We start from the raw sequence: 12,046 nt of genomic DNA on the forward strand, positions 1-12,046 counted from the left end.
ACCTGTCTCAATGACAGAGCCACTAGGAATGCAACCTGGGAAAGGGACCAGGAACCCAGTGACTCGAAGGGTGGGCTGCTGAGCCTGGAGAGGACCAGGTTAAGATCACACAGAAGGACCAGTGTCTTGATCTGCAGGTAGAGTTGCTCAAGACCCATCAGGAATCTGACTATCATATCACAAGAAAATTGTCTGCCCCTAAATTAGCTGGTGGAGAAAGGCAGAGATGGCCACAAGGTGCACTCTGATGGAAGAATGAACCAGACCCTGGTTCCTGAGCAGCAGCAAGTAGGCTAGGATGGACTGCACAGGAGAGCATGAGGGGGAGATATCACATACTGATGCCCAGAGGGAAAACCTTGTCCACTTGGTCAGGTAAGTCAATCTTATGGATGGCTTCCTGTTTCCCAGGAGGACCTACCAGACCTGCTCCAAGCAGGTACCCTCCTCCATGCTCAGCTGTCCACGCAGACAGGTGCAGAGACTCAAGGCTGCAGGGTAGAAGCCCACTGTGGCCCTGCAACAGTGGGTCCAGTTGGTATGGCAAGGGCCAGAGAGGGCCCACAGACACATCCATGAACATCCCATGTTAGTGTTGGTAAGGCTATGCTGGGGCAATAACAGTAATCCATGCCTTGTCTCTCTCGATCTTTACTTGGACCCAGATGATGAGAGAGATCAGTGGGATCAGTGAGAATGCATACAGAGATTTTCAGCCCATGACAAGAGGAAGGCATCAGAGAAAGCACCCCTGTCCAGTCCCCACAGGGAGCAAAACCAATGGCACTTTCTGTTTTACCTGGTTGCAAACAGGTCCAGTTGGGGAAATCCCCCCCTCTGGATGATCATTTGGCCCACTTCTGGGTCAAATGACCACTTCTGGTGAGAGCAGAAAGCCTCTCCTGAAGTGATCCATTAGAACATTCCTGACCCTAGTGAGATGACCTGCTTCTAGATGGATGTTATGGCTGATGCAGAAGCCCCAGAAGTGGCATGTGTCCTGGCAAAGAGGCAACAAGCATACTCCCGTTTGCCTGCTGATGTAGAACATAGAGATCATGTTGTCTGTGAGGACTTGCACCACTTTGCCCAAAGTGCACGGCAGAAAGACACCACAGGCCAGTCGAACCACTCGGAGCTCTCTGACGTTTGTATGCAACAGTGCCTCCTCTGGGATTAGAGAGATTTCCAAGAGCAAGATAGTTCCTGGGTCTGGAGCTCTCTAAGGTGTGTGCCCTCGCCAAGGTCTCAGGCATCTCACACTTCTTCAAAGGAGGGAACGGGACTGTCAAATGGAATGCCTTGTAGGGTTTCTCTGGATCATTCCACCACTGTAGAGAGGTAAGCATCACTGAGGGAATGATTATGATCTTTTTTTCAGGTGATCCCTGGAGTGGGAATAAGTCGATGCCAGTCTTGCTGGAGAGGTCACATACGGAGTCTGGCATGACAGACCATATAAGTGCACATTGTCCCTGCAATCACAGGCACATCCTAGCTGTGGTCAGGAGAAACTTGGGACACCTCTGTGATGAGGCTCAAGAGGACCTGAACCAGACTAATGGCAGGAACACTTACACACAGGTGGAGTTGAGCACCGTTCCAATGAATTATATTCTTTGAACTGGTACAAATGTGAACTTCATGTCATTATCAGGAGTCCCAAGCAGCAACATGTGGTCAGGTGGACTTCAACATCACACTAGACCTGCTCACTGGAGAGGTTTTTGACCATTTGTTGAAATATGGGTATAGTTGGCTATGATGGAGTGTGAGGTAGGCTGCAACTACTACCATGCATTTGATAAACACCTTCAGTGATGTAGCCAGACTAAAAGGGAGGATCACAAATTGATAGTGGGCCAAACCCACCATAAAATGAAGGAAGCGCTTGCACCTCAGAGAGATTTCCAAGAGCAAGTATGAGTTTTTCAGATTGAGGGTGGCACACAAGCCTCCCAGATCCAGGGAGGAAATGATGAAGGTCAGGGAGACTATATAAAACTTTAGTTTCTGTGGGTACTTGTTGAAGTCTCAAAGATCTAGAATGAGACATAGGCTGCTCTTGGCATTTGGGAGACGATACATGAGTCTTTCAGGATATGTAATTTGGTATCTGTCTGCTCCACAATTAGATCTGGCCATAAAAAGGAAGATCCTGAATGGATTGCTGAGCACTAGTGGACAACCCATACAGGAACAGCCAGGATGCTCCCTGCGTGGGGATGGTGGATGCCATGATTACAGCAGTGGAGTCCATTTGAAATCTAGGTATCTACATTTTTTAAATGACATCTAGTTTTAGTTTTAGCTGTAATAACTCTCAAGGTAGGCACTATGAGGTGAGAAGTCAATGGGGATGTGAAGTACGATAGAAATCAGAGAGTATGATTTTCTTTTTAATATCTCACAAATTATCAGAACTAGAAAGTTAAAAGCCCTTGTTTCTCCAATGGTATAAAGCAGTACTTCTCAACCATGTGATGTAACTTCTGATGGGGGAGGGTGAGAGTCATTAAGGGCAACAAGGAGAATTCTCAGGCTTTCAAAATGTTATTACACAAAAGCAAAAGGAATAAAGTTTTGAGAATAACTTCTGAACAATCAAAACCTTAAAAATGTGTGAGGTCACATTTAATAGTTGTAGGAGTAGTTGAATTATATACAACTACTTGCTGACTCTTTTTTCCTCTTACTTTTATAGAAAATGTCAATTGTAAATTTTTTTTACTTCATAGAAGGTGTCACCAATCTGTAAAGGATAAGAAACATGGGTAGATAGCATTTTGTTGAAGTATCAGAAGTTTCTTCCATGAGCAGTGCTATTTTGAAATCAGTGCAGGACTTAAAAATAGGAAGCCACTGACCTCAGACCACTGTAATGTTTGGTTGTTACACAGGTGAAAACCCTCAGAGATTCACTTATATACCCTAAAAAAATGGCTGGAATTTCAGTACTTTCCTTTACCAATTAAGCAGAAAGCACAAATATTTTTCTACATGAAAATAAGATCCCTGTGAGGTTAGAGCTGAAAATAAGGGAATATAGCAAAACTTACTCCCTCTGTCCTTTTTATTTTTCTTAAAAAATTCAGCAGCAATGACAGATTTAGCCACTGAACCAGCCAGCTTTCATAAAGCAAAGTATTATTATTGCAGACCAAAAGCATTGTGTAGATAACCCATCTTTAAAAACAAATAGCTTATGCAGATGTAGCTTAATGGCAGTCATCTGTCTTCCACATGGAAACTCTGGCAGGATTTAAGAGTATTTTACATACTTTGCAAGGCCTCCTTCTCTTGGTCACCTTGGATTGAGGATGTGTGACCCTTCTCCTGAGAAGGGAAATCTCTTTATACAGTTTACAGGGCTTTGTATGCAGGTTTACTAATTCAAGTCAAACCAGTGCATGCTATTTCCTAAGCTAAACAGTGTAAGGGGGAAAAGGGCAGAAGTGACGCTGCCACAAACTTGTTATCCTTATTCGAGATTGTGCATTATCTAGCCAGAGCTGCAGGAAACCTTTTAGCTCTCTTAGTCAGGAATACAATCACTAAATAAAGATACATTTAACATTTAAAAAGCTGATATAATAGTCTAAATATTCCATGTGTCTATAGCGGTGGCGCAACCTGCAGCCCATCATAACACTATGTGTGACCCGCAAGCCATTCGGTTTACTGTTGCCCACATGCAACGTCGCCAGATACCACTGGTTTCCATCCACGTAGGGTTTTTTCCTACTGATACTACTAAAGTGACATGCATGTAAAGCAATGCATGTGAAGTGAGCTGCACGCTGACTGCACACAATAGTGACAGTCAGAGCTGTCAAAGTGCTGCCACATTTCGGTCGGTACACCTTGCAAATTCTATGTACAGGCAGTCCCCGGGTTACGTACAAGATAGGGACTGTAGGTTTGTTTTTAAGTTGAATTTGTATGTAAGTCGGAACTGGTACATATTGTAGGTGAAACACTAGCCAAACATTTCTCCAGAGCTGTTTTATTCTCCCACACCTCACTTCCCTCAGTCCTTTATTCTCAAGCTGAGGTGTCTGCTGAGAAAAGCCGCTCCGCGTCTCCCTGGTCTGCTGGGGGAGGGGGGGTGCTAGCTTTGCGTCTCCCTGGTCTGCTGGGGGGAAGCAGCTAGTGTGGGGTTGCCTCACCCCGTTTGTAACTTGGGGACTGCCTGTATACAAATAAAATTAGCAGAACTACCTATCCCCGGAGACTGTTTTGGTTACGACAATCTCATGGCCCGTTGAGATGAAGGAGGGCCACTTATGAGGCCCATTCACTAGCCTAGGTTGCTCATCACTCATCTACAGTATCTATTACAAGACCATGTACAATGATTACCTTATAATCTGATTAAAATGCACAAGGATGGATGGCATTTCAGTACCTTCCTTTACTAATTAAGCAGAAAGAGAACTTTCCTAAATGCTCTCAATTCTTGAATGTGTGCTTGTAATAAATTTAAATCTGGATATATCCATTCAAAACAATGCTAGTTCTGCATGCTAATTTTGAATCTGAATTACCCCCAAAGCAAGACAGCAGTCACCACTGCAACCCATTCTAACTTCGATAGTAATCTTCTGAAAGAAGGGTGTTTTTATATTGCTGGCATTGAGATTCTGGGTCTATTCTTGGCTTTGTCACAGAGTTCTTGTGTTATATGGACAAGTCACTTAGGGTATATCTATACTACCACCCTAGTCCTGGAACGAGGAGTAACGGTAGTTCGGAATAGGAAGCCTAGTCCAAACTACCTAGTTCGTGCCGCGTGTAGCCGCGGGGCACGGAGTCCGAACTAGCGGACATTTAAAAATGGCGGCGCCCGGCAACATGCAAATGAAGCCCGGGAAATTCAAATCCTGGGCTTCATTTGCAACTCCGGTTGACTACATTACCACCCTAGTTCGAACTAGGGTGGTAGTGTAGACATACCCTGCATCTGTCTGTGCTTCAACTCTCTGTCTGTAAAATGGTGATACCACTCCTCCCTGCCTAAAGGGATGTTGTAAAACCCTCCAATATTATAGAGTACAGCTCTCCTAGAGTTCTGGGACAAAGACTAACATTGACAACTTCACTATTCTGGATAATGGAACTCTACAATGGGGGAAAGCTATCTGTAGATAGAGACAGAACTGTCTTGGGGACCATCACAAACATCACTGGCTTCTACTTCAAGTGCAGGACATCTTTCTTTTACCTTGCCATCTCTCTTAACATGAACTTTGACAGATGTAATCATGCTGTTTAATGCATTGCTGGAAAATGCTGAGATATTACAGTGCTAAGTGTGGCATGAGAACCTCTGTAGAATAGAATGGTGATTAATCAACATAGAAAAGCCTATATTCATTACAGAAGGAGTGGTTTTACTTGACCATTGACCAAGACATGGACACTATTTCAGCTGATCTGAAAAGTACTGGTATATTCTATTTGCTGGTAAAAAAAAAAAAAAAAAAAAAAAAATCTACAGAGAGACCAAGATTACCATTTTCAGGAAGGTCACTAGCACTTGGAAAGTGAAGTCTTTCTCGGGGAACCAAAAATAATCACAGTATATTCACATTTGTGGGAATTAAACCACCAGCATTTCAAGCTTCTAAATCTTCTGGTATGCAGTGTCAACTGTGGCCATTCATCCCAGAACAGAAAGGGGCGGAAAAGGCAGTGTGGCCCCAGCTGCCCTTTAGTACTACTTCAGTATAATATTCCTGGTTAGGGAAAGTCAGTGAAGAGTATAAATATTGTCTGGAAATCCAATTACTTGTAAATTACCATCTTAATTTCTCTGCACATTCCTCCCTCTTGTGGGGATTTAGCAGCATGGTCAATCAGCACAGTGGGCTGAGACGTTCTAGGTGAACAAGGATAGCAGAACTGCCAAAAAAATTGCTGAAAGCACCTTTCTATGATGAAGACTGTATGAAGACCTGCTGTGGAAGCTACCTTAAGCCTAGTTAGATCAGAATACTTATCTTCAGATAACTGAGTACCTACAAAATCATAGCAACCATGAAATGGTCAGATTAATTTGGAAAGCCTTAGAGCTGGAACATGCTGATGCTAGTCTCTCCTCCATAAGCCTAGCGAATTTATGGATGGGTTTGGGCCCTGTATCTGACTAACACTCTAGGCAGAAACTATACCTATAAGAAATGGCAACACCAGAAACATGGAAAAGAAAGCAGTAAGCCAGCCTTTAAACACAGGCTCGATGGGCTTTGTAGGGAAAACATTACAATTACATCTCCTCTGAGACAGAAGATCCAGTAGTTTGGTAAACAGGACTTTCAGTTAGTCAGGATCAGAATCAGGAAGTCATGTAAGACAAGAAAGATTGCCACGCCCTAGTTCAGGGCACTGATAATATCTTGGATGCATTCTGAGTTTTGTGACTGACTCCCAGAAAGACTTACCAAATTAATGTATTCTTAAAACATAAAAAGGTACTCCTAACCCTAGTTCTATAAAAAGAATATGTCACTGAAGATGGATTTTGCTCATTTCTGTAATAAACATGGAGACAATGAGCATTATCCTTATCTTTCAAAACTGTCTTGCTAAGGGTTCTGCCTTTAGCTCAGTGCAATGAGCTGGGAGACCAAACACAAAGAAGAAATATTTCTGGCCTGTTGGGAATCAGCAAGAGCTACTGGAACCTAGAAGAGTTTTACACAATCCATATTAACTCCCTGAGGGATGACCAACCTACTACCATAATAGTAGTATGTCTCACATGAGGAAGTTGTATTGCCAACAATGCTTCATAACTGACAAATTTGATATACAAAATGGCCAAGGAATAAACCTTATGTTTCAGGTCACTGCTGTCTATTTTTAAGTGTGAATGTGTATGTTCTAGTCTGACTCCTAGGTATTGACTGCTCAGACACATGCCTACTCCATAACAGAACCACTCTGGAATTGGATTCAGAAATCCCCTTTCTGGTGTAGTACTGAAAGCTAGTTATAGCAGTAAGTCAGAAATTCAGAGTGTCACCAGAGTAAGACAGACTACCAAGACAGGACATGGATGGATTAATGCTGTTATAGGGTAAAAACCCAAGTTGCAGTCTTTGGCACACAAGAGCTAAAATAAGTCAGGTCACTGAGAATCCCAGTACAGATTTCAATAGCCATCCAGGTACATAGTCACTCTATGGCTTTAGATTCAATCATGAGTCCCTGATGATACTTAACACAGACTCACTTTAGGAAGAGATTTTTTTCAATTGAGAATGCTAGACCCCCTAGTGCCCCACTTGGGTTGTTACACATAGTTCTCCAAAAACAAGGAGATCTTTTGGTACCGAACTTGGTCAACCAGGACTAATCCAGTGACTGTAGTGCTACTTAAACCAGACAAGTATATGACATAGTGAGTGGATCTCTAAAGTTGATTGATGCTGGACTTACAGATGGCCAGTCTTAGTCAACCAAACCTAAAAAGGCTCATATATCAACAGGAATATCAGGTGATTCTTCCACTTTTGTGGGTCCAGATGATCTGTGAGGTTGTACATGCACCAACTTTCTTCTCTTAGGAAAAGCAGATTAGCTACAGATAAAAAGAGCCCTCAAAGGGCAGAAAAATTTAAAAAATGATGACTGAAGTATTGAGAACACCAAATATTACTCAAGCTCACTGCACATTAAGGGTATGTCTACACTACCCCGCTAGTTCGAACTAGCGGGGTAATGTATGCATACCGAACTTGCTAATGAAGCCCGGGATTTGAATTTCCCGGGCTTCATTAGCATAAAGCCGGCGCCGCCATTTTTAAAAGCCGGCTAGTGCGAACCCCGTGCCGCGCGGCTACACGCGGCACGGGCTAGCTAGTTCCACGAGGTGTACAGATAGTTCGGAATAGCTAGCTAGTTCGAACTAGCTAGCCCGTGCCGCGTGTAGCCGCGCGGCACGGGGTTCGCACTAGCCAGCTTTTAAAAATGGCGGCGCCGGCTTTATGCTAATGAAGCCCGGGAAATTCAAATCCCGGGCTTCATTAGCAAGTTCGGTATGCATACATTACCCCGCTAGTTCGAACTAGCGGGGTAGTGTAGACATACCCTAAGTGATTAGAAGGAACTGAAGAGTGGTTGACGCCACTCCTTTTATACCGTCAAAATCCTTTGTCAAGTGAGGAGAGAGGGATGAGTGGTGCCAATACAGTCCTCACCAGAAGATTTTGAAGCTCACAGCACAGGTACCTTGATCCATACAAGTGGGAACATGCAGAAGCCACTCAAAGAGGACTGAAACAAAAGGCATGAACTCAAAATGTGAGCAGACAAAGACCTGTCACACAGCTTAAGGTGGCTCAGGGAATGAACCTATTATGGTACATTACATAGCTCTAAACAGCACAAGGTATTTTCCACTCTGTTTTTCATCTTCCTTTTCTGGAGAACACACAAATACATACATTTCTGTAAAGCTTCTGCAGCCATCTTTACAAGCAACTGAATAAAGATTGGGAAAATCATGGAAGACTAGAAGAGTTCAAGAGACTTTAAAGTACTGAATGGTTGCTACTGTCTATAGGAAACTGAAGCTTAGTGTAGTTTGATAGTCCACTATTCACATTACTAAATGAGTGATAAATTTCAATTTATCAATGGAGATGTAAATACTCTCCGAAATAACTAGTCTTAATTTGATTTTTAAACAAATGCCAATAGTTGGAAAGTTTATTTTCAAAATAAATTACATCCAAACTTCACATCTGTATTTCACGGTTTATACTACACTAATTTTTTACAACCAAAGTAACAAAATCCTGAAAAAGATGACAGTGAAATCAGTCCTCTTCATACAAAATTAAAGTAACACAAAATTTCTACAGGTTTGACCTCCCTGGTCTGGCACCCTTGGGACCTGAACAGTCCCAAACAAGGGAGTTTGCTGGACCAGAGGAAAACAATGCTCCTCTGGTAGCCACAGGCCTAGCTCCTGTATTTCTCTGCAGGCTGTCAGCCCATTCCCAACAAGTCCCAGCCACTGAATTCTGGTCAGGTCCAGCAGGGTTCCCAGCTGCTGGGCCTTTTTGCTGGCTGTGGCTTCCCAGCTGCTGCTACCTGCCCACTGGGGCTTGGACTCCCCAGCTAGAGTTCTGTGGCCATTGGCCCAGCCAGAGCTCCCCAGCTGCTGCTGGCCCTGTTGTCACTGGCCTGGCCGGAACTCTCTGGGGTCAGGGATACTTGGCCTTTGGACTCCCAAGCCAGCTCCTAATCCCTGTTGCTGCAGCTCTTTGGCCCAGCAACATCCCTGGTCCTGATGTTGCTGGACCAAAGAGTCCCGGATTTTAGAGATTCAACCCCTACCTATATTGTGACTAATTTTTGCATTCTTTGTATAAATTAAAAAGTCATACTGGGATAATACTGGAATTCAGAGATTATTTTGAGATGAATATATTTAAATTGCCTATAATATTCTATCTTCTCTACAGAGTAGTATATTTTTAAAATTGTTTAAACGTGCTGACCTTGGTATTTCATCCTCTTCCCATCGAAAAAAAGTTCCAGTAATGGAATTTTCTGGCAAATGATCTTTGTAATTTCTATTTCCACCTGAAGTATTACCTAAAAATAGAAATATAGAATGAAGCATGAGAGTTTTACAAAACTTCATGTTTTTATTTGCACACTTAATTACCCTTTTAAACTTATATGTTTGCACTAGCAACACAAATGCTATGAAAGAAGGAAATTCGTTACATGATGTGCAACATGGGCTTTAAAAAGGAAACATTCTACCTCTTAACTTACTAATTTCTCTGCCCTATGTATAGATTCATGTGGACACTGATAAAAAGGGAAAACAAATATTTACAGCATACATCATTAAAATTAAAGCTGTACACTACTTTTTCTTTAAGTGAGCTTCAAGGGAAATTGTTTGTCATCTTTGATCTAAACTCCCTAAGGATTCCAAAGTGCCTGGGCCTCAATCAAGCTCCCAAAAGAAATCAGATACCACATACAACTTTAAACGTTACTTAGCACTTTTTGTCTTTCTTATATCCTGAACAGAAAGAGAATACACAATGTATTCCAGATGTGGTGCCCATAATAGTAAACAGAAATCTGCCGTGAAAGCAGATGGTGTCAGACCTGCATCTTAAGAAAGGATTATGTAAGTTTGCTCATAGGTTGCAGTTTAAGGAACTGTGCTCCAGAGTCAAGCTGGGCAAGTCTCCTCTGAAGATTTAGTACCTCCCCTGTGGTCTCCTTCTGGAGCTTAATTCTTCAGAGGAGGGAAAGATGAAGCATATACAGTGAGTAGCACTAGAAAAAAGGAGCCAAAGGAGCAAAAATAGATGCCAAAAAGATTAGTCACGTTATAGGCTTGTTGCACACACCAACAGTTTTTTGCATTTAATTTATATCCCTCAACAACAAGATTTTCAACAACAAAATCTTCCACGTGTGTTACCAAAGATATGCTAGTGATCCAGGAGACAGGTGTCAGCCCCTTGGGTAAATATATACTTAGATAAATGCAAATACTTTTTCTTGTTTTCTTCAAAAATTAGTTGCACGTTCACCGATCACTATGCATCATTTAAAAACACAGCTTCATACACATTTTCGAACACACTCACAAGAGAACTCAGTAAGCACTTGTGTGTCTTAAAGATATAGCACTGAATCTGCTAAATAAGTATTTAATAAACATTTTACATGTAGACCATTTATTAAGAAAAATAGTATGTTATTTTTAAAATGCATTTTCTTGAAACAATGATGATTTTAAAGAATTTTTGCCCCTACCTTTTTTTTAAAGCAACCTTCACTTTGCAAATAAATGAAAAAAGTGCAGGACCTTTTCAGTAATAGCCTAGTACGAGTCTATTTTAAAAATGTTATTTGTGAAGCTTTAAGTCAGGGGTGTGGAACCTATGGCTCGTGGCTTGTCTTGATATGACCCACAAGTCTTGGAGCTTTCCACTTCCCACCACAGCAGGGGCGCAAGCCAGCACAGAGGGGATCGATGTGGTTGGAGCTCCAGAACCAACTCCCTGTTGAGGGGAAGGGGGTGGCAAGCCTTACGTGCCCAATTCGGCCCACAGGATCTGCCTGGTAGTGGGGAGGAAGCAGCTCCTGAATGCTGCAGGGAGGCACTACCTGTAAGCACTGCTCCCCATCGCTCCCATAGGCTAACTAGCCAGGGACATTTCCCTGCAGCGCAAAGAGCTACATGGAGCCATGTGCCCTCCCTCCCCCCATGAGCTTCACATAGTAGGTGTCTACACCCTCATCTCCTGCCGCCTTCCATCCAGACCCTGCACGTACCCCCCGTCTCCAAACACCACACCCTCTGCCCACTCCTGCACCCTTCCCCCTACCCAGGCCCCTCACCCCAGCCCAGTCCCTGCACCCTTCCTTCCAGACCCCACACCCCGCTCCTGCTCCCTACCTCCTGCCCAGACCCTGCACCCCCAGCCTGCTATTGCACCCTACCTCCCGCTCAGACCCCAAACCCTCACTCTGAACCTACTCCTGCACCCTACCTCCTGCCCTCACCTTCACTTTCAGCCTACTCCTGCACCTTACCTTCTGCCCAGACCTACATCCTCACCCAAGCAATCTTACTGGACCCCTCTTTTTTGGGCCCAGTCCTCCGAGGCTCTGGGGTGGAGCTTGAGAGTAGTGGGGCAAATGTCTTTTTTCTTTCCTGCTTCTCAGTTAGGGGCCACATTTGTGTGGGATTTTTTTTCTCCTCACTCAGGGGCCAGATCAGTGGGGTTTTTTTTCCTTTTCACTTTCATGTGGCCCCTGACTGACCTCTCTGAGGGTCAGTGGTCCCTGACCCAAAAAAGGTTCCCCATCCCTTTAAGGCACCCCAATACTCCTCTTCCCTGTTCTGGAATAAAGTCTTTCCTCTTCAGCAATGTCAAAGTGTGAGACCCTAGATTTCATGGCAGAAGAGGGAACTTAATTGCTAAAGATTCCAGGTGTTCATCAGATATGGCAGGAAGCACCTTTTCCCTGCACTAATACACTTAGCTGAGAGGAG

At 43.4% G+C, this 12,046-nt stretch overlaps 1 protein-coding gene across 2 annotated transcripts in view; it reads right to left on the reverse strand.

Annotated features, from left to right (window-relative positions):
* The window catches only part of REV3L (REV3 like, DNA directed polymerase zeta catalytic subunit), a 222,329-nt gene that overhangs the window by 108,662 nt on the left and 101,621 nt on the right, over positions 1 to 12,046 (reverse strand). For both annotated transcript variants that reach the window (XM_075923987.2, XM_025184747.3), the window contains exon 5: positions 9,513 to 9,609. In XM_075923987.2, coding sequence (XP_075780102.1) covers positions 9,513 to 9,609 — 97 coding nt within the window. The remainder of the gene's footprint in view (positions 1 to 9,512; positions 9,610 to 12,046) is intronic.

This window comes from Pelodiscus sinensis, chromosome 3 (genome assembly GCF_052426305.1).
Source record: "Pelodiscus sinensis isolate ZL-2025 chromosome 3, ASM5242630v1, whole genome shotgun sequence".
Classification (NCBI taxonomy): Eukaryota; Metazoa; Chordata; order Testudines; family Trionychidae; genus Pelodiscus; species Pelodiscus sinensis.